Raw genomic sequence first — 23,542 nt, forward strand, 5'->3', positions numbered from 1 at the left:
CCACGATGGACGGAAAAATTGCACAAACTTGCAGCAGGCACTTGGACGAGGCTGTTAAACATTTCATAATACCTCGACACACTTTTTGGGTTGGTGGTCGTTAGCGTTAATGACAACATAAGTGGTCATGTATAATTTCTGAAAATTATTGCCCACCTATGCAACAAAATGCCAACAAAGAAGACAATTGTTCGGTGCAGAAAAGAAGTTTGAAAAGGTTGAAGGAGAATGTCGGGAGAACTTTCAACTATTCTGATACATACTTTGCTTACACAATTGATAGTACGTTGAGCTGTTGCTTATAGAGTAAGAGTATATCTAAACTTCACTTTCTAAGTCACCCAAACTTCATATTTGAGTCATCTACTTAGAGTAATTAATTGCACAACCCAGTTTTTGAATCAATGACCTTTGAGCGGATAGTCTCAAAATTATATCAGTGTAGATGTCGCAACAAAGGCTTTAGGAAATCCAATTACCTAATAAGCCTTCTAACGGCTGGCAAGCCAAGCGACCTAAAGTTTTCATGTCGGAGCAATAAAACTGTCGACTGGAACACTTTCCCTCTGTCAACGGGCGGGCGAGTTCCTCCAACCCCTTGAACCCCCCAGTAGAGATTTCAGAAAGATGCTTACTCCTGCTCCACCACCTTTTCCCTCTGAATGAATTCAATTAAAGTAATTCAACTGATCTAATTTGGGCACCTTTGGATGGCTGGCAAATAAATTTGCGTCTAATTAAGTAATGAATGCTCCAGAAGCAGGAAGTACGAGTATTAGCGTGGAGTTTGTGTATTCAAATGCCAAAGTTTCTTGTAAGTTGTGTCTGATTCACCCCCACGCCCCAAATACTTAAGTTCAGCAAGAAGTAAATCATGCTCCACTGCTTGGATACATACGAGTATGTACATACATATGTATATGTAATATGCTTAAGTAGGTATGCACACACACATGTGCATCATGTGTCTGGAAGCATGCGTCAAGCAGTGTATGTACAAATCTCGAGGCATAAATCACAATTTCTTAGCCATTAAGACAAGACCGCAGAGATTTGCGGCTCTTCTCAACTCGATGATGAAGCGTCTTCATCTTGGCCACAGTTCCGAGTCCTGACACCAGCTGCGACTGTGGCTGCCGGGAGAGTCGGCAGGACTGCAAATGTAAAACTTGACACTGAGCCAAAAATACAAAATAAATAAAAAACAAAAATTGAGTCTTTAAGGAAGTTGAGCATGAATCAGGGAAGAAGTCTGGAGAATATTTGCTTTGTTTATTACAGATTTAAATATACATTTTCCTAGAAATTTTACGACTTTTGAGACAAAAATATAAACGAAATCGAAAAGTATACAAAGGCTCTGGCCAATTACGATTACGCCACATCTCCACAGAATGAGTTCAGGGAGAAAAGTTGCTTAGAACCCACAGAGAACTGCACTTTGGCCATATTTGATACCAGCTTCGATGTTTTGATTTAGGATAGGAATCAGGCACTTCAAAGCTGCTCTCTCAAGATCATCCAGGCATGGAATTGCGAGATACTCCTGGACACCATGTGGCCCTAAAATGACTGGCGAGGCAAAGAACTTCGCCTCTGAGACATCCGATTCGCAAAAGGTGCACTCGACGATACATCCGTCACCCTCGTTCTTGATGCCCCTGATAAGGGAGTCCACGAAGCGAGCCCCAGCAAAGGCCATCGATAAGGTGGCCGAGCCAAGTCCGGCCTTGGCCTTGACCACCTCTGTGCCGGCTTCCTGGATGCGATGGAACAGAGACAGTCGTTCAGCTTCATCACCGTCAAAAGGGGGATCGCACTGCGAGAGAACCGGAAGAATTGTGAGGCCAGCGTGTCCGCCTATTACCGGAATGGTGACCTCTTCCGGCTGCACCCCGATGCTCTTTCCAAGGAAGGTCTTGGAGCGGACTACATCGAGAGTGGTGACCCCGAAGAGACGCCTGGGGTCGTAAACCCCCTTGGACTTAAGGATCTCCGCAACAATTGGAACAATTGTGTTTATCGGGTTCGTTATGAAGGCCAACAGAGCACCAGGACAAGCCGCGCTCACGGCATTGGCCACGTCCACCGCAATGCTGGCGTTCTCATCGAGCAGATCGGCTCGGCTCATTCCTGGCTTGCGAGGCATGCCCGCTGGCACCACCACAATGTCCGATCCTTTCAGGGCCAGGGCCAGTTTCTTCGGGCCCTTAAAAGGCTGCACCACCGCCGATGTGTCGATGTGCGAGAGATCCGCTGCAACGCCCTTGATATTTTTCCGATCGTGCAGGGCGAGGGTTTCTATGTGGGGATGGTGTTTGAGCAACATCGACAGGGGTTGTCCTATGCCACCAGCCGCCCCCACAACAGCGACCTTGAGAGTTCTTTGGCTTCCATTGCTTATAGCTGCATCCGTTCTCTTCCTTTGGTACTGATTCAGTGTCTGGGAGAGTTGTGTGCCACATCGCAGGGCGAACATAGCCAAATAGTTACGTTAAAATTTTGGTACTAGCTACAATTTAAATCCAAGATTAAACAACTGATAACAAATCATTTCTGATCAGAGCCTACTGATTTGTTGAGAAGATCTTTTGGGATATGCAAAATGTGAATGATCATTACTAGGACTACGAAACCACATATTTATGTATACTTCTATCCGTACCCTTGGATGGATATTTCATACAAATCAATTGGATTAAGATTTGGTAGTTTTAGTCGATTTAAAAGGTATACAGGAGTAGGTACTCGGTCGCTCCCTTATTTCACCAGAGGTGTCGCTTCGATATTCTCCATATCGATACCCTTGGCTTGGTGTTGCTATTGGTATCTCTCACGCATGTCTCGATAGATTGAGACATTACAACTCGCTCTTAAATATTAGTTAAATATATTTCTCATATTATTACTTTTTATTATATGGCTTACTATATTGGTACATGTTTATTATACTTATTATATTGCTACAAAGGCACTTAGACATTCGCAAAGTAAGGTTTATTTACTCCTGTACTGTTAAGCGCAAAATTTACTGCTGTTATCCCCACGCGTTATTGCCAGCTCATACAAAAAGACCTCTGTTCTGTTTAACAGAGATCTATCGATTTATGTTTGTTGCCCTGACCAAATTTTTGCGATCCATTTTTGAATTGGTTTAAATAAAAAAGTTATTTATAAAAAAAGGGCACAAGCTCAATTGCACTGGCAATGGTGTCAATTCCATGTCAATGCGTCAATCAGTCATCTATTTTTCCATTTTGCAATTAAGATTCGTTTTGTTGTATTAAAAGCCGTTTACTTTTCACTTCTGCGAGAAATATGTTGACGTTTTGAAAACTGAAAAATATTGCGCTTTACGAATGCGAGAGCACCTAACTTTCTGTTTTTCAAAGTAAATCCGGAAACCCGGAGCCTGCCTTTATACAGGCATTATTTAATTCTGAAATATCCTGCTAAAAGAGTATAGAGAAGGCTTTTTTACAGTAATACAAATTATATTTTTTATTTCCATCCAGACCTGATCATCGTAAATACTTAATTTTGAAATGTTGCTTAAGAAATTCAAGGCAAAGATAGTCCCCTCCAGCTTTCCCTGGTGCGTGATGGTACGTACCGTCTTCAAGGTCGCGATTGTGGGTGCTGGCGGCGGGATTGGACAGCCACTGTCGCTGCTCCTGCGCCAGGTCGAGGGTATCGACGAGCTTGCCCTGCACGATCTGCGTGGAACGAAAGGAATCGCGGCCGATACCGGACATATATCCGAACATGGAACGGTAAGTGGCTACGTGGGCAAGGAAGAGCTGGAGCCGGCATTGCTGGGCGCCAATTTAGTGGTGGTAACCGCGGGAATGCCCCGCGTCCCGGGCATGACGCGGGACCATCTGATGCAGGCCAATGGTGGCATTGCCATCCATGTGACCAAAGCTATTGCCTGCGCCTGTCCCGAGGCACTGATCGCTATCTCCACGAACCCCATCAACATTGTTGTCCCGACTGCCGCTGAGGTTCTCAAGGAAGCTGGGGTCTTCAATCCAAACCACCTGTTCGGGATCACCACCTTGGATGTGGTGCGCTCCAAGAAGTTCATTGGCGACCACATGAACATCAATCCGCTGAAGGTGAATATCCCGGTGATCGGAGGGCACACCGGACCCACCATCCTGCCGCTCTTCTCCCAGTGCCAGCCCGCGTTCAGGGGCGACAACGAAGACATCGAGAGACTCACGCATCGCATCAAGGAAGCCGGCACTGAAGTGGTTTTGGCCAAGGGCGGCGCTGGTTCGGCCACTCTTTCCATGGCCTATGCCACTTGCTGTTTCGTGCAGTCCCTGATTCGGGCCCAAAACGGACAGGAGGCCATCATTGAGTGCTCCTTTGTCGCATCCGATGTGGCAGACGCCCCCTTCTTCGCCGGTCCCGTGGAGCTGGGGAAGGAAGGCATCAAGCGCTGTTTAAAAATCCCTCAACTGAATGAATTCGAACAGAAGTCCCTGGACAAACTGCTCCCCATCCTGAGGAAAAACATCGAGGACGGCGTCAACTTTGCCAAAACATTTACGAAATAATAAGCCCAATATAAAAAATATATTAAGTGGTATACTCTTTAACTCCATTTTTGGCTTGGGGCTAAGCCTGTAAAACTAAGAGCAGGGAGAAATGCAGGAGCGGGGCATCAAAAAAACCATTCTTACGATGCCAAATAAAAATTCTTGGCTCTCTTGGCGTGAAAAACTACACAACACAACATTTCAGACTAATACAGGGCATAGAAAATAAATGAAATATGTACATACATATGCGTGTAGCGTGTGTCGGGAATTGCAGCCAGACAAATGATTGGGAAGCTTCACTTTGTTCAGATATTTTTGTATTGTTTGCTGGGAAGCACTTTAAGCATTTCCCTTTGGTTTCACTTTTGTCCAAAATGGCCGCAAATAAATTCCGGACTAACATTCTTCTGCCCAGCAGTAAATTACATTTGCACTGAGACGCTCTCAGGTCTGAAACTGGTAACAAATTGCTTGGCCCCTCTGAGCCTCAAGCCTCAAGGAAAACCGAAAGTAGGCAGCAATTTTCTTCACTTTATTTCACACTTTTCCCGACACACACCTCCCAAAAAGCACAAAAAAAAAACAGAAACGAACAACACATAAGGTGTGTCCATTTTATCTTGTTCCAAACCAAATAAAAAAGAAAGTGGGTGGCAAAACTTTCCTGCGACCCAGTTTCACTTTCACCAAGAGTTCACCTGTCCAAGTTCCAGTGAGTGGGAGTGTGTGTATCTGTGTGAGTAATTCAACTATTGCGGCTGCATTTGTTTCTGCCACCCAGCCTGACAACAAGATAAATTAAGGCAGAGCATTTCAGACAACAAGCTGGCCACACGGCCACCCACACTCACTCGCACAACCCGAAGCCAAAAAATGTGTTTCCAAAACAGAAGTTAGCAACAAATGAGTCTGGCTGGTTCATTTTTCAAAAGCAAATTAAAATTAAATGAAAGACCATTTTTGTATAGGTGTTTAAATAAATATAATGAATAATTTTTTGTGTATCGTTTCGAGTGTGTAAATAGAGAAATATCACTAAAACACCCCTAAGGAAAAACTGATATATAGAAAATGAAGATTTTTCATTTATTATATAGACTATTTTCGAGGTTATTTAAATACCATTTACTGGCTCGTTTTTTGAACAAATAAATATCCGCATAGTATCTAAGTATTTCTTCCATCCCTATCTGTAGGATAACCCCCATAAAGGGTATATACTTCGCCCATTCCTTCCCATTTGGAGATACTCATAAATCGTTGTTCTTGGGGCTCCGAGAAAATTTCTGGCATTTTCAGCCGTATATTTCATATGCAACTCTCTACGTTTATGGGTTAACTAATTGCAGGCAAAAATTCTATAAACATTAGGCAGCCATTTTTGACCAAAACTATTTTCCCCCAAGTTTTCTATATGCACTGCACGAACAACTTTTTTGTGGGTCATGCCGAGTGTTTACCTGAGCATCGAAAACTTTATTTATTAGCCAAAGTCTTCTGGACTTGAGTCCAGTTTTGGCTGTTGATCTTTTCAGGCTTATTAAAAAAGTTTTTTGACCCAAGTAGTAAATCATAATAAGTGTAAATATAGCGAACCAATTTCTGGTGATTGCTCTTCTGTTGCTTTTTGGGTGAGAGATATGTGTGTTGAAAATATCAAAATTTAACGAGGTATCAGTGTGAGTTATAGGTAAATACTCTTGTAAAAATGGGAATAGACCATGGGAGTAACGATTATACCGAAAAAATGTTTCCGAGCCCCTAAACTAGCCATTATATTTTGTTTAAACGTATGCTCAACTTTTAAGATTTAAACAGAAAAACCCTTGTGCCACTCGTAGAAACGAATCGGAGCAGACGGATTTCTCGCTTATCAAAACAAATAAATTTTCCCAGCTTAATGCATTCATCTATCTTAATTTAGCAGTTTAGAATGGCGAGGGGAAATGGCAATGGAGCAATAATTGTGCACACTATTTTCATAGATCCTTGTCAAAATGGGACAGCGGTAGGGACGGGAACCGGAAGTCCGAGCAGCTGTGCTAAAGCTGGCCAGAACGTTTAATTTCCATTGAGTTGCACATAAATTTCCCAACGGACTGTAATTTTTGCCAAACCTTTTCTCGGGCGTAAACAAGCAACCAAAAGTTGCAGCTGGAAATTCGCCTTCGATGCGAATTTATGGCCATGGCCCTTCACCTTTGCACCCAGTTTTTTTGTAGGGTAATTTATTTCGACTGCGGACAAAACAAACACGTTAATTCCACAAATTAGCAGCATGTGTTGTTCCCTCTTACCGGGGCTTAATTAGCTAAAAAGGCCCGGCCAGTGGATCGATACGTCCAACAGCTGGGAGCTGAATCGAGGAGGGGCTCGTAACTTTACTTTACTTTTGCACTTGTCAGCGCTGGACAAAGGAGATGAATGTGGAAAGGATTCGCTTTTGCCAAGTACGGGACTAGACTAGACTCGACTCGACTCGATGTAGTGGCCCTTGGCTGTCGGCGCTCCATAAATTCCTGGCAAATCGTGCTGGATGCCAAAACTATTACTCACACTCCTCCATCAGCAGCACCGAAGGATAATTCAAATTGTCCATTACGCGCAGCTGCCTCACGATTTGAGTCGTTGAAAATTGGCCGACTCGAGTTGTGCCGGCTGCCAAGTTTTCAAGCTTTGTTTGTCTTATCCATACCCTCTGAATATGGTCTGTAAATTAAGCTTTCAAAATGAAATATCAACTAAATTTAAGTCAATCTAACCGAAGCTCGATCAATTAGCCATCGCAATTCGGTGAGACATTTTCTATGGAATTTTGTGGCTAATTGCGAATCAACAGAAGCTCGATTGAAAGAAACGAATGCTCGGCCAATCAATAAAAACAATTGAAAAGCAATCAGAGTTTAATTACCGCAACAAAACGTTGACGTGACGACGACCGAGATGGAGACGGAGACAGAAAACAGTAAACTGAAAATCCCGCACAAGGAGCAGAGTCCCCAAACCATAAATCAATAGCGAGAGCCAACAAAACTCCCGAGAGACCGAGCAGCGATTGGTATGGCAAGTGCATACACAGACAGGGAACATATGAGGCGCAACCAAGTAGACCACAAAATAACAGCAACGCAACAATAAAAGCTCGCATTACATAAAAGTACGAGGGCATGCTCATAAACAAAGAAGCAAACTGCCGGCAAGTACAATACACAGAATACTTACAGGCATACTCGTACATAAAAATGTCTCCCCGCTGGTACTTCCGCCGGAAATGGAGTGTAGAACGAGACGAGAGTATAGATAGACGGCACATAAAAGCCAGATAGCCAGATAGCCAGCTCGGAGGCATCAGCATTACGAGCTTGACACAAATATCGACAAAATAAATAAACAAATGCTTTGTGGCCTACCATTTGGAGGCTCCCATGGAAATATAAATATTGGACAGACCACAGCCATAGCGTTAGAAATTAGAAATCAATTTAATCCACTTTATCCCAACGCGTCTTGTGCAGTAATTCTTACTTGAAAATTAAATATTATTTCGCTGGACAAGGTTTCGAGCCAAAGCAGAGCCAGTGCCTGCTTCCAGGATCCAATGCAAAATCGCTCAATTAGGCCTTGGAGCAAGTCAGTGTTTATATCGAATAGGATGCAGTTGGAGGTCTGCATTAGGTATCCGGACTTTGCCTTCCGTTGTGTTGGCATGGCACCCCGTTTCAAATGGCCCGCCTGCCCAAGCATACGGCGACAGATCAGGCAGACAGATCATATGTGTGGTGGGAGTAAGACCGTCTACTGGGCCATGTTTGATAGTCAATCAAAGGAAATAGTTATGTACGCGGCAAAGATCGCAGAGATGGGCAGTGTGCTGGGGCTCACCTTAGCGGGGATCCTAAACATTTGGGCGCTGACGTACAAGAGACCCAAGATCATGGCGGTGCTGGCTGAGCTGCAGGAGCTCTAGCCCTTTTCCACCCTGGAGGTAGAGCTACTGGCGTATTTTTTTTTTTAATGGTATTCCCGATAGGTACGAAGTCAAGTCATGAAGTCAGAGGGTTCGCCCACATACATTAGCTTCTGCCGCCATATTTCAGATACGTTTTTTATCACTCACCGCCAATGAGTTCATTGTGAGCACTTCTGGGCTGCGTGACTGTGTAATGTCGCGTATTCAATATATATTAAAACTACTTGAATAACTTGCAGTTATTGTGGTTTGCTTTCTTCTGGCAATTTACATACTAGGGTTCATTAGGAACCCGAAACACTTAGGCCGGTTACGGCTCGTTGTGTTACCGCATGGATCATGTCCCCTTCCATTGTGAGAGACTACTATGTCAGCAATTATCCCATCCAGATGCCCTTATGAAGTTTGCGATTCTTCTGGGACTCATTGTAGACATATCCGAAATGTCATTTGTGAAAGGTAGAGTAGGGGCATAAAACGACCGGAGGTAGCGCAGAAACTGAAAATATAGAGAAGAACTAACCAATATTCACAAAGAGAGATTATTCTTGCCTTGAGAGGAAAGGGGATCAGGAAAGGATAGGGGAGGGGACGTTGGAGGCGGCCAGGGCCTCACTCCAGGTCTACCATCGGTGCCTGGTTGAGTGCCCGCACGAAAGCCGCTGAAATGTTGAGAGCTTCTCCACGCAGAAGCAGCACCGGCGACACACGAACCGATTTGACGTCACCCTACATTGCCGCGTGTGAGCTTCTTTTATCTCTGCGCTAAAATTGCCATATATGTTTATGTCGCAATATATGCACATCGAACTAAACTATTGGCGGCAGATGAATGTTCGCCATCTCCATTACCATGGAGCTGCATGCTGGCGGCACTGGCTTCAATCCCACCACTGCCCAGATCCTGCATCAAGGCCATGGCCCAAAAGGTTGTCGGAAAGAACTAAGCAAGTGTTATTTAAAATGCCCCCCGATAATCCCGAATCCCACTACTCACTCTCTTTTGGGTCTCATTATGTAATGTATGTAGTAGATAAGTAAATAAGTAAAACGAGTAACCCTAGGGTTTCTCGTGCCACCCTAACATTAATCCAACTTTTGTACTCAGGGAGCTGATGCAGCTGAGGCAGCATATGTCGCTGTAGTGGGCTGCGACCTGATTCCATTTGCCACCAGCGATCGCCTGATTCTGGCGCTGATCACAACAGCGTGGTCAGCATTTTGCGATTCTGTTCCTCTGTCGCTCTAGTTCAGTAAATACATATTGCAGATGCCCAGATCCCAAGTTGCGAACCATGCCAATGGTGTCGTCGATGGCCGTGTGCTCTATGGGCTTTTCCATGATCATGTTCGACTTGGGTCTGGCTCTCAGGTACATGGTTGGAATGTTTGGAATATGCCACAATGGCACTCAGGTCGCAATGGCGGTAAGTGAAGTCAGAAGAGAGAACTCCTCATCATAACAAAAATATTTAAAACTGGACAGTCTATCAAGTCCTGAATTTTCCGTTTTCAAATACCCATCTTTTGTTCAATATGTGTGAATGATTTGTCTTCCTCGGCCTTTTTAGAGCGACAAAGTAATGCCAGCTGCTTTCTGTAACAACTGGTATGAAGGCGGCCTCGCCTACAGGGTTTTGCTCTTTTTAGTGATGCGATCTACTAAGCCCTACATCTTGAGAACATATAAGCTGGCACCTGTGTCCATATAAACCTACATGTCTGTAAGTACTTCAATGTGATATTTTGAATACTTTTCAACACATATTTACCATTTAATAGACCTTAAAATTTTCATATCATATGTTTACCTGCGTGCGGTCTTTGAAATAGAAAATTACTTATCATTTTTATATACTAATACTGCTATACTATGATACGTAGGTACATGTAGGAATTTTTTCTAATTTTAGAATTTAAGAATTTCGAATTTCCCGGAGTACTCGGAGCAGTTTTCTATTTTAAACAAAAGAGTTGACCCAAAAAATTTCTCACTCATGAAAACTAATCCAAACAATGAAAGCCCTAGCGAAAATGAAAGAAAGCAATTTGAGACAGCATGAAAGACTAAAAATGTTGGGTACCTAGAGGTAGATGTATGCAGATACGAAAGGAAGCCAACAGAGTGCCCGCTTCAATGCCTTTTGTGGGTAGCTAAGCAAACTTATTAAGGCCTGGGACTCACAGGTCGGGGATGAGGGTGGCTAACAGGCGAGGGCGTTCTTCTTTCCATCCAACTTTTCATTTTGAAAATGCAAAAGCGTAAAATTAAGTTCTTTACAAAAATTGGTGGAATTATGTACAAGTCACCTGCCGGTCCTGCCCTGTCTTGCTTGTCCTGACTGTCCATTCCCCACTTGCTTCCTTCCATCCATCCGTCCGTCGTCTCATATGCTCGGGCTGAGTGGCTGTGATGGGTGTGATTATCACATCGTTATCCAGGATCAGTGGCAACAGCGTTGCCATCGTGTTTTCCCACTTACTCCCACCTGAACTCCACCTCTCCGCCTCTCTGGATTTTCTTCCTTACAGTTCTCCCTCGTCATCTGAAACGGACCCTTGTCCTTGTTTTATATAATAACATTTTAATTCCCTTAATCCACGCTACGCTGGCCGCAAAGCCAAACAGAAGGAATGCCAGCCCTGGCGTCGTTACTTCCTTGTTTGTTTTTTTTTTCTCAAAAAATTGCCAACAGTTTCTTTAGGCTCCTTATTGTAGGACCGCAGCTTCGTTTTATTATTTTAGTTAGTTCCTTTGTGCGTGCACATCATTAATCATGAGCATAGCATATTTATTGTTTTGTTTCCGATGACAGCTTTGTGCTGGCCTTGGATTGAGCTCGTTCGTCGGGAATGCTGCAGTAGGATTTAATATTTAAAATGAGTAGAAGGAAATTGATGGCTTAAAACAGGTGACCTCAGATGAAATTTCATGTCACTGAATATCTGGGATAAATATAATCAGGGTTTCATAGCTGACCAACTCAAAAACTTGAACAGCGCACAAAAGGATGTTTGGCAGTTAATTGAGTCATCAGCCTAGACAACAGCCATGGTGTCTATGGGAGAAAGAGATTGTGAATTGCCCAATCATGTGGAAGCAACTGGCGAGACCTTAAAAGTCTCTGCCCCACACACACATCCCCACTCAAGTACTGGGGCACTCCGACAATAGGCCACATAGGGCCGGAGCTAGGAAGTAGAGAAATCTAGCCAGAGCAGAACCCACACAAAATCGACAGTTTGTGTAAAAATTGACTTTGTCAGGCGGCGCGTCGGGGGGAGAACTGGGAACTGCAAGGATCATCATTGCAGCCATTTGCCTGTTGTTTACCCAGGGCCCAGAATTCAGCCTCGTCCTGACCATAGCCTTGATAAGTTTTTAGCAAACAAAGGAACCTCGTTACAGTTACATGGGTTTTGGGAATCGCCCTCCGAGGGAGTGTGTGTGAGAGCTGACCCAACCGAACGAAGCTGCGATGTGCATTTAAAATTGCATACACAAAACACGAAAGTCCACAGAGCTGAATTGCTGGAGCAAGACCACAAAATGTACTCAAACAACATGTCTCAATTTCGTAGTTAAACTTTGTCTCACTCTCGTTCTGGGGGAGGCTCTGACTGGGTGCAGTTGTAGTCTTGGCAGAGCTACCCAAAATGGTAATTGAATATGTTATGGGGGGGTGGGTGGGGGGGGGGGAGAGAAGGTTGATGTATCTTGTGATGTAGAAGACTGTAGCTCATAATTGGCTTTGGCTTGGAGTCGTTTAAAAGTAATGTACTACCAGACTTACTCATCGTATCTTGGGTTTCTGGTAGACACAGATTATTATTTTACGGTATTCTGGGCGTCAATAAATATTTCATTTTTCTTAATTTCTGTATCTTCACTCAAGAGAGTTTAATAAATTTAAAGGTATCTTTAACATAAAGCTATTTATTTATAAAATCTCATTCAAGGAGCTCTTGTCCGTCCCGCTATGTCCATCAATTACTTAGCCTTATCGGCCGGGGCCATATGGTGTCACCCAAAGACACTGAAAAAAAGAGAATAATAATAATGGGAAGGCGACATTTTTACACACAATTTAGACACATTTCCGCTCATAGCTGGCACTGCCCGGCCAGAGCTCCATGTGCGCCATGACGTGGCGCTGCAAAACAAAAGCATAAAAATGTACAAAAGCGGAAAGAGGAGGGGAACGGAGGCGCAAAAACCGTCACTGCGGAAAACGTCATGAAATGCGATTTGCTGAAAATATGTTGGTAAGGCTCGAAAAATGGGGGAAAACAATTATGAACATGAAGGTCTTTTTCGTTTGCGAAGAGGGGTTCCGTTCCTCTTATTATATACAAAATATCATTAAAATTAGACAAAGACTGTTCAGAGTGAAGACGGCGCTGGCGGGGCAACCGCTCTGTGGGCATTCCAGCCCCACATCGCTGTTAGCATTCCAGCTACACAAGCGGTCGCCCTCGCTCTCGTTCTCGCCCTCGTGCTTAAGAGCATTTTTCCCCCCGGCGACTCGCTCTCGCGCGCATACTCACCACGCTTGCGCTCCCACCCACGCTCACGCTCCCGCTCTCGCCGCCGACAGCCCTCGGCAGCAAGAGCGCCACCGATCTACAATTAATTCGCTTTTCCACCCAAAGCAAAACGGCCGGCTTTTGCACGCGATACACATATAAATATATATATACGAATAAAACCCCTACGAATAAACTGTGAAGAAATTGGAACTAGCTGCCTCTTGTATTTATCTTGGAATTCAACTGTGGGACTTCACGACGCCTCTACGCTCAAACATTGGTCCTTCGAGCCGGATACTCCCCGTCGCCTTCCCTATAAGGAATCCAGCCTTCGAGCATTGGCGCTTCGACATTACCACCACAGGATCCCAAGGTAAGTACGATTTTCGCGTGCCACAAATCCCTTCCATTCGCGATTTGTGTTCCAAAATTCCAAAAAGTCCGAGTTCCGCGGTATAAGTACATACATATATATATTCTTATATATGTTCTTATTTCTTCATTCTGTGCCATCCGTTATCCGTGTCTCTTCTTTTTTCGACACCGCCATATTATCGGCGATTCCTGCCGTTCTCCGTTCCTTCAACCTTATCTACCAGTGCTACGGTAGTTTTCAATTCCGTTTTGTCTGTGCATTAATTGTGACAATAGTTTAAAAAGAAAAATATTCAGCAAGTGCATTCCAGCTCACAACAACAACTCCCCAGCTGATCTCCAAATATTCAAGTCCAAAACATATGTACATCCGTACATACACACACATCTACATCCGTGTCTCTCCAAGTGCATTCCATGCACGACCCATAAAAATATACACTGGCACATTCCGAGTGCAACTCCAATTAAAATTAAGTGTTTTATTTCCATACCTATAACCACACATATATTTACTTCCATACATTCATTGGGCTGTCTATATATTACGTAATCACGTTTTCGATGATTTTTGACCCCCCCCCTGATAAAAGTAATCATTCAAGGCCCCCCCCCCCATGATTACGTAATCACAAGAAAAAAAATATATATAAACGAGAAGGAACGTGTGAGTCGTTTCAGCGGACACGACTCTACTTATACCCGTACTCAGTCAGTATATACATTTTTGAGCTTATGATTTTAAAGAATTAAAAAAAAAAAAAAAATTTTACATTTTACATTTTTTTGCTACATCTGATATCTACATCTACATATACAATGTCTATTCTACATCTAACATGTAGATTGTACGTGTACCATTTAGATTCTACATCTCCTCCGCTAGGGGTTGCTCGCGCACTGAACGCGGCAGAGTGTGCGAGCGAGAAGGAAAATGAGTTGCGTTGTTGTTTGTCGGACGGCGGGCAGGGGAGCCAACTGAAAATTAATTTCTTCATTCTGGCTATAATTATGATCCGATCTGATTCAGATTCGGCAGTCTGGTAGATATGGGCATTCTCTACGATAATGCGTTTTTAGTTTTATCGTATCTTTAAAATTGTGGCTGCCACAGATTTTCATCCTTTGTGGGGGCGGAAGGGGGTGGGGCGAAATTTTGAAATACACTTGTAGCAGTGTGATATCACATGAGTCTGGAAACCAAATTTGGTTGCCCTAGCTCTTATAGTCTCTGAGATCCAGGCGTCAAACAAGACGGACAGACGGACAGACGGTCAGACGGACAGACGGACAGACGGACAGACAGACATGGCTCTATCGACTCGGCTATTGATGCTGATCAAGAATATATATACTTTATGGGGTCGGAAACGTTTCCTTCTCTGCGTTACACACATCCACTTTTACCACAAATCTAATATACCCCTTAACTCTTTTTTGAGTACGGGTATAAAAAAAAACTCTTTAAAATGATAACGTAATCATTGTCCAAGACCCCCCCATCCCCATATAATCAAACATAAACATTTTCCAACAAGCTCGAGGCCTTTTTCCTGACAGCCTTCCATAAGTGGGTTAGATTTGTTTCCCTTCCAAATCAACCGACACAATATATTTTCATTCTGCTTAAAGATTTGTTGAGTGTATATCCACTTACCCTGAAGTTGCTCCTCTTTAGTCTTATCTGGTCTTGGAATGGTTCCACTTTGGCCACGTTGAAACGTCTGTCTATTAAGTACAAGTAATAAACTTCAGAAATTCTACAAATTAGAATGATTAAATTTCATGTTGTCGATGTAATTTGTGTCCAGCAGACGTGCCCAAGACTTTGGTAATCAAATTTTTCCATGTGCCCAATCCCAAATGGATGGTAAGTGATTTGGTAAAGCTGCGGCTCAAGTAGGTCAACACCTCTGATCTGCTGGCTAAATGCAAATAAATGCAGCTGTCAACAGCGGGGTTTTGGTTTAATCTATCAATTGAACGACATTTGCCGTGCTGCTCTTATCTTGATAGTGTAATCGGCTGTAGTGCGGGTATGACAGGCCAATGCGAACGATTCACCTTTAAATATGTCAAGCTGATGAGCCATGCATTTGGATGCGACACAAATTGGTTATATGATGTCCATTGATAATTATTGTCAATTATTTGAATGCTCATTATTGAAATATCACTCATACGCCAGTCGGCCAGGCTAATAAACACCCTGAAGCCGGGTGAACTTTTAGAGCCGCAACCACAGCGTAGCTGCAGCATCAGCGTAAAGGATGTATGCGTGCATGCGTGTGGTAACTGTATCTGTAGCCGAGTGGCAGGGCCTTGTCTATGGGGTTGCGGACAGGACAACCGCGCAATCTCGATGACGCTGCCACCTACTTCCAATTACCGTTAATGCTGAGCGAGCATCAGCGACCCACCAGCAGCCAGCAACCCACCGACCAGGCCATGATTGATTGCAACAAAACCAGATTTTGGTTACTGTCATTTAAGCGCCGGCTAACTTTCGACATGGCCATCGATGTGAAACAGGCCCAGAACAGAGCCGCACCAGATCGAATCGAACCGAGCGTTGTGTGCTTAATGCATGGGATAATTTTAATTGCGCCTCTGCTGCATTTTTAATTAAACGCAAAATTAAAAATTGATTGCTTTTTGACGCCATAACTCGGGGTCGATATGCCCACCTCCTCACCTCACCTCACCAAAGGCAGGTCGCTCAATATCTGTGGCATACTTTCTGCGGAGAGAGCCTCAGCGTTTAAATATTATAAAATTTAAATCAAGAAAAAAAAAGGAGAGTACAAGTACTGGTATACAAAAATTTGCATTTGCGTGGCACATGCAATGTGGCGGAAAAAGTTTGGCTATTTCTGGCCCTCGTTGTGTACATTTTGGAGCACTGCTAGCCGGAAGTGAAAGGTTTTAAGCGGAAGTGCGCAATGTTGCAACGACATATTGTAAGCATGTACGTGTATAGGTGAGACTGCTTGTGTGTGCGTATGTGTGTAATTACATGTCAGGACTTGCTAAATGTTGTAGAGTCATGCAAAGCAGCTCTTAACTCCAAGCAGTTTGTTTAGTGAGTGTGGAAAAGTGTGCCGCTGCAAATTTGAAATTATTCTGAAATGGTAAACTTTTTGGCCATTTCATGGAATAAAACAGACTTTCTCTACACATACAGTTCATTATTAATGTCTGTGCCAAGATTAATCCCATTCGAATGGAAGCGTGGATATAAAGCGTGTAAAAATACAGATTTTTTGTAACTTTATGCGCTTTACAAGAGCGCCAGTGTTGTCGCCGTCGCCCCCCATTTGCGACCAAATGAAACATTCAATTATTTACATTTGAAGGCATCAACATCTACCCAACAATTAAGCATTTTGGTATTTAATTAATGCAATTTTAATGTGGAAAATTAATGAAATTTCATTCAACAGCCATTTAGTGGCTGGGAAACGAATCCAGGGGACATTGTCAATATGCCAGTTGAATGCACTTGATTAATTTGTAAGAATTCTTTGGCTTTACAACCTCCTCATCAATATTAATGGTTTTTTAATACATATTATTAAAATATTCAAATAAATATTTACAATTTGTGCAGTCACTCAATCAGCCTCGAAAGAGGGAATTAATTAATTAATTAATTATAGAAGTCAAATAAAAATTGATTACATATTTATGCGTACTCATAACTAGTTTTTCTATATTATTCTCCATATTTTCTATATTGTTTGTTTATTCTCATTCATTCTCATTATACAATTTATGTTTTCGAGGGTTGGGCGCTGCACACTCCATGTAATTGCACAAATAAGGATTATGCGGGTCTAAAGAAACTTATCAAGTACATCCTCAGTGCGGTTAGACTTAAAACGTTATCTCCCTTTAATTTGTCTACTAGTCGGAGCCTTTTAGGAGCCGCAAGAGTCCTCTAAGAGTCCCATAGGTTCGATTATAAATCGGCGGACTCTGCAGTCACTTTATAAAACATTTTAATCAAATCAAAATCCAAAAGGATTAATATTTGATTCCGTGCAGTTCGTTCCAGTAATGGTGCTTTTAGGTTATGCAATTTTCTATGTTTTGTCTGTATCATCCGTGTAATGGATTTGTCTGGGAGCATTCAGCACTTCCCGTAGATCATCTGGAGAGGAGCTGGGGAGAAGGGTGTTCTGTCCTACCATGCAAAGGAGGAAGCACTTAAATTGGGCGTAACAAAATGTCTGACACGCCAATTATTTTGCTTTTTATACGGGTATGGGTGCGACAGACAGACAGACATGTTGGTTGTTGCTTCGGGTACTGCTGATGCTGTTAAAGCTCTAGATACTGCTTTTACTGTTCTGCGTGTTAGTTTTTATATGTGAGTGGGTTGCTGTTGGGTTGGGGTTGGGGTTGCTGCTAGTGCTGGGATTGGTCCTCATCTTGGTGTTGTGTTTGGTGTGAGGGCTGCCAGAGAAATTTTCTGCTCCTTGCTTTTTAAGTGGTTTTATTGTTCACTTGTTTGTACTTCTTGCTACAACTACGTTATTTTATTTTCATTTGTGTTCCTCTTTATGTATTGGCTTTAAACTGCAGCAATATGTAGCGCTGCTGCAGTTGCTCTAAGTCAGCCATGGCTTGGTGTGGCGATGAGTTGCGCTTTGTAAAGCCGGAAAGGTCAACATGCTGAGATAGTGTTTGTGGCTTCAAAGGCGTGTTTGCTTGTTATGTAAACTTTTTACTTTAGCTTTTGCACAAGCGATGTACAATTGTAGGCTAGGAAGGGGCGAGAGAGACACGAAGCAGTCGTAGTTTTGTCGCGTTATCTGTACGGGCTCTGAGAGAGCCGAGAGCGAAGAAGCGAGATCAGTCTGAGTCAGTGACATTACACATATAAATATTAAGTTCCATACATAATAATAAATTGCAATTAAGCAAACAAAACTACTATAGAATTATGGGGAAAAGCGGAAGTTAAAAATACGAATAATTTCATCGCAACCTTTAACGTTCACCGTTAGTTTCACATTTACTTAATTGTCAGGCTTCTGACATTCAATTCTACTCCCCCATCACATTCATTAGCTAATGTACATTTCGAATGCATCCCAACAAAAGCGAAAAACTTTTCAAATTACCAACATGGAGTTGTCAATGCAAACTCTCCCTATTCCTTGTTGATTTTTTCTGTGCTATTATACCCAGAATAGAATACACAAACGAACACAACATTCAAATCATTTGGGAACTTTTGGTGAAACTTTTATTTTTTTGTATGTAATAAGCGACCATTTTTCCATGATTTGCTAATAACATTTTGTTGATTTGCTAATTGCAATGCCGCAAAAATGCAGTTTGCAGGATTGTATGAAAAACTCAAATTTAATTAGGCGAATTTTCAGAGAATATAAATATCAATATCCAAGTTGGCTCCTCTTACAGTCAGTAATTAGCTTGTTCGGCAATAGCTGCCACACTAAGATAGAAACCAAAGCTGAATAAATCAATTTTTTTTCATGTAACCATTTGTATGTAATTTTATATCAAATGTATTTCCATGGTTTCAGAGCTAAGAGATATGAAAGTTGAAAAAAAATTCAGACTTTCGATCACTGTGGTCCTTTAGCAAAATCCTCATGATGTTTCCAAATACATTGTAATATATTAGTTATTTTATACTTTATATGTTTTTAAAAGTAGTTCGATTTTTGGTTATATTTGTTATATTTTGAACACTACAATTTGATCGGATACCAAAGTTGGAATCTGTTCAATTTTTTTGCATCTGAATTTACTTCTTTACTGTGTTAGGCCTATTTCCAGTGAGACAATTATACAAAATATTAAAAGATTCGTAAGACCGAGGGCAAGTGACACAATAAACTGCAGAACACTTAATACTACTGTAGTGGTTGAAAATTATGTGTTTTTATTTATTTATTTATTATTTGAGTGGATATATAGGTTTCATAGTATTTCCGAATAACAACACCAAACTTGATTCTCTTCATTTGACGATCCACAGCGACTCTCTACTCTCAACATAGAGGCAAAATGTTCCCACGAGAGCGTGTTATCGAGAATGCAGAATACCCCATTCCCACACTAGCATTCATTTCAGGGAGTTTTCCTGGTTTTCTTTTCTGCTTAAGTGAATAAAGGGGCACTTGCGGCCTCCACTTATTATTAGTTAGCTTTTCATTAAGTGCTAAGCGGATTTACAATTTGATTTCAATCAGGAAATGGAAGAGATTAGAGATCCCGTGGAAAAGGAAGTGACCTATTTACGGGTAAATGGAAGATTTGCTCCACTTTGTCAGACCGACCAATTTAACTTTATTGCTGGTGGACAGGACAATCCAGTCGTTGCATCTCCCAGCTCTTGACTCCCGCAACAAATTAGCACTTTGCTGTTTAGAATTAAAGGCTAGAGCACCCGCAAAGAGCACCGACTGCGATGCAGTTAATCACAGTGCCCCCCTTTCAATACCGTATGGAATGCCAGTGGATGGGACCCGCGAGTCGCTTTCATTGCAAAAAGTAACAATCGACTGGCATTCGATGTGGCGCCTGCGGTTCCATTTCCATTTGACCCAAGGCAGGGCCAGTTTCAGCCCCTAGCACTGACAGTAGCAACGATAAATGAGAAATTTGCACAGAATTTGCACGAACGGCTTAATTGTTGGCCATGTTGTCAGGGGTCCTCTGGCAGATTAAATCGCCCAAAATGCAAAACGCAGCCCGACAGGGGAAAGGGGGAATGGGAATTGCGAAAATGTGACAAAGCCTGCTGCCAAATGAACCCGGCTTTTGGCCAACTTCACTTTAGTCCGGCCAATTGAACCCCAGCGCGGATAATTCGCCATTTGCAGGCGCAGTTTGTCGAAAATTTCCCAATTTGAACATTTCATTTTCACATTCTCGTGCGGCCATTTTATGGCATTTTATATGAGGACTATTTTTTGTCCTTGTGGATGACGTGTTCGGGTCCAGGGTCATCCCCAACGATTATGTCTGCAATTCATTAACGCTTCTTAATGCATACCGTATTTTAATTAGTTTTTATGCTCCTGGACAAATGGCAAGTGGTCATTGAATGATAATGTTTCAATCCAATATTACATGGCCAAGTAGTTTTATTATATAAATTATACTTCTGTTTATGACTCGGACTTGGGACTTGGAAGATTGTATGGCATTCCCAAATTATTACCAAAGAAAACTTCTCCGGGTAGATACATCTAAAGGGCCAATAGTTAAGAATTATGATTTAACATATTCGAAATGATTTTCAACTTCCATTCCATTTATCACAGTCTATCAACCATTTATGAGTGTGCTTTGTGCACGTTAGAGCTATATTGATATCAGATTAAGAAAGAAATATTTTACATATTTATGCACGTCTATTGTTTCTATGCCATTCACCCCCAGAGTTCAATAAACCGCACGACTAAGATATCAGATCCTTTCTATGTGGCGCAGCACCCAGACAATACAATTGCGGAAACAGACCAAAGCCGGCTGGATGATTCACATGGCGGGCCAAAGTAGTGCAACATTTCCGCCGATGTAAAAAATTCCTCCCACCCTTAATGAACACATACATATTCATAACGCGCACGCACTCACACACAAATGCAGTTACACGTCCGTATATGACCCATCGGCATGGGTGCGTGTGTGTGCGTGCGAAAATATTACGACAGGCCTGTCTTCCTGCCGGTGACATAAATCTTGGGCAAATAAATAAAACCAAAAAAAAATATGGCACAGGGAAATGAAAGATAGACCGAAGACAGTAAAAGCAAATGAAATTGCACGCGCAGCAGTAAATTTACAGGTGGCAGCCGGTAGGTGGAAACAGGGAGGGTCTTTCGGGGGGTGGGATGTGTCAGCCTGTACAGGTGGTGAGCATCATGAACACCTAGACGTGCCGACAATTTTTGCATTTAAATGTGAGCAATTTGCAGGAGCCGAAAGAAGAAGTGAGGACGCCAATGTAAGACAAAAAAACTGTTGCCTACATTCCAGGCACCCGCCCCGACCCAGATGAAAATGGCCTTAAACGGATGTGAAACCAGAAAAGAAAAAAGGAAAAACCGTCGAGTGGCGGAAGCACAAAATGAAAATGATAATAACAATGCGGTGGCAGGCGTCTTCAATTATTGAAAATGGTGCGATTTGCATGGTAAGCGTTTCATTTGACAGCGGAAGTTCATTAGCGCCATCTGGCGACTGGCAGGACGAGCAGAAAAAGCGAGTAGTGTATGTATTGGTCTATGTGTGTGAGCGTGTGAGTGCTTAAATTGCATTGCAGAAACATCCACCACACTTAATTAGAAACCGCAAAGGCAAAGGGAGAAGAAAAAGTGAACAATTGATTGTATGGGGCTGCGGTCAGCTGGGAAAGTTAAAAGTTACCCTCACAGGATAGGGCTATAATGGCACTGCAAGAAGGTTTATTCAGGAAAAACTTTATTGAATTCGTAAGACTTACAAATTATATTGTACTAGATGTAGGTAATGTTCTGATCTCGATTTAATTAATATTTTCTTTTAATTTCTGAATAGAGTATTCACGTCTCTATCCCCTGTAGACCGTTGGCGACAGCTGCATCGTGTCTGGCCCGATAAAAGAATTGAGTGCAACTTTATTCAACGGTAATTACACTCGCGGTTTTTCGGAGTGGAGTGGATTGGATTGTTGCTTTCCCTTCCACACATCCCAGACTTGCCATTATGCCTCATTCGCACTGTGAGCATTTAAATCACCGCCAAGGACACTTGGCCCCGACATGGATGCCGAAGTAAATGTGTCTGTGAATTTGAACGTGAGCATGATTGTGCTGTTACTGTTTCGGAGTCTATCATCCTCATCATTATCGAGATTTCCACATTTGAGGCGCACAAAAATAAAACAAAAAGCCAACGTGAAAAATCCCGTCGGCTGCCAAATTCAGCGGCTGCTGTTGCTTCAATTGAATAGTTCGTATGATAAACGAGTGTATTTGTGAATGAGTGAGATTGTGTGCGTTTTATGTGCCCTCAACAATTTCGATTACATTTTTTCAAATGGGTTTCTCATTCTCCTTGCGGCATTGGACTGGTTTTAACGGATTTATCAACATTTGGCATAATTTTTGGCCATCTCTCATTTTTATTTTCATTTTCATTTTGCTATTTGGTTTTTGTTTTTTGGTAAGCGCTGCGGGTTGTTAGTGACACCTCAACGATATTGTTTGCTCTTCAAATGTTGGCTTCCTCTAATAGACAAACCCCGAATTTGCATTTTGAATTCGAGTGTCAGGCAATGGAAATTAAAGTGCTTTTTAAGGAGCTTTTCCTGTTCGTTTTTTTTAGATTGGAAAGAATTTAAACTGGACACTTCTTTAAGTGGCTATATTAAATACCAATATCCTGTTGCCAAATAGCACTTTTGTTTTTTCCTTTCCTCTAGCCTTGGAAAACAACACTATGTATAATTATGGCCTGGAATGCAACAAACAAAAAAAACCAACAAATTTCGTTCATATACATTAACAACAATCTCTTGCTAGGTAAAAGCTGGCAACGGATGAAAGTAAAAAGAAAAAAATCGATATAGCAGCTGCTGGTCAGTGGCCGAGGACACAGAACACGTTTGGCCTCCATTGAATTTTGAAACCATTACTGGGACAGAGCCAAGGCTCTTTAAGTGCCAAGCACCGAAAAACAGAGCATCGAGTACTGGGTAAAGGTAAGTAGGCCGTTTTATAGAACCCATTGTGTTAAGGAGCGGGAGAGAGGGAATGCTATGGATGACCATTTATAATCGATAAAGCCTGTCCAAAACTTAAATACCTATCCATTTGAATAATTAACAAGCAAGAGGAATTAGCTTTGAACGGGACCAACAGCTTTCGAATGCGAATGCAGTCTGTCTTTAAAAACTTTGTGCTTTGTAGCATATTGGGAGAGCGCCTTGAAAGTTTTATTTTTGGCAATTTCAATATTTATTCCGCCAGTCGAGATGTCCTTCATTTCGGTTGCGAGTGGAGGAAAACTTTTGCCAACTATTAGCCAAAGCGCCAAACAAACTGGCCAAGTTCTGGCAGCACCTCCCCCTCCTTCTGGCCATCTTCAA

At 42.3% G+C, this 23,542-nt stretch overlaps 4 protein-coding genes across 4 annotated transcripts in view; 3 read left to right on the plus strand and 1 right to left on the minus strand.

Annotated features, from left to right (window-relative positions):
* Positions 1-1,251: 1,251 nt before the first annotated feature.
* Positions 1,252-2,573, minus strand: LOC111073433 (probable malate dehydrogenase, mitochondrial). Its single transcript, XM_022365734.2, has one exon. The coding sequence runs from the start codon at positions 2,477-2,479 to the stop codon at positions 1,418-1,420; it is 1,062 nt and encodes a 353-aa protein (XP_022221426.2). The 5' UTR covers positions 2,480-2,573; the 3' UTR covers positions 1,252-1,417.
* Positions 2,574-3,473: 900 nt separating this feature from the next.
* Positions 3,474-4,737, plus strand: LOC111073437 (malate dehydrogenase, mitochondrial). The gene has a single exon (XM_022365738.2). It carries the CDS (start codon positions 3,546-3,548, stop codon positions 4,563-4,565), a length of 1,020 nt encoding a protein of 339 aa, XP_022221430.2. The 5' UTR covers positions 3,474-3,545; the 3' UTR covers positions 4,566-4,737.
* Positions 4,738-8,202: 3,465 nt separating this feature from the next.
* On the plus strand, positions 8,203-10,353 carry LOC121404216. Its single transcript, XM_041593480.1, is given in 5 exon segments — positions 8,203-8,490; positions 9,629-9,729; positions 9,791-9,947; positions 10,092-10,244; positions 10,303-10,353. Coding segments are annotated over 5 exon segments (750 nt in total).
* A 2,903-nt stretch (positions 10,354-13,256) lies between these two features.
* LOC111073412 overlaps positions 13,257-23,542 on the plus strand; it is a 41,377-nt gene continuing 31,091 nt past the window's right edge. The window contains exon 1 of the mRNA XM_022365709.2: positions 13,257-13,423. The gene's annotated coding sequence lies outside the window, so the exon portion shown is untranslated. The remainder of the gene's footprint in view (positions 13,424-23,542) is intronic.

This window comes from Drosophila obscura, unplaced genomic scaffold (assembly GCF_018151105.1).
Source record: "Drosophila obscura isolate BZ-5 IFL unplaced genomic scaffold, ASM1815110v1 contig_189, whole genome shotgun sequence".
NCBI lineage: Eukaryota > Metazoa > Arthropoda > Insecta > Diptera > Drosophilidae > Drosophila > Drosophila obscura.

What these genes read in the sequence shown, in the direction of transcription:
- LOC111073433 (XM_022365734.2), bottom strand. Translation starts at nt 2,479, where the DNA reads ATGTTCGCCCTGCGATGTGGCACACAACTCTCCCAGACACTGAATCAG.
- LOC111073437 (XM_022365738.2), top strand. Translation starts at nt 3,546, where the DNA reads ATGTTGCTTAAGAAATTCAAGGCAAAGATAGTCCCCTCCAGCTTTCCC.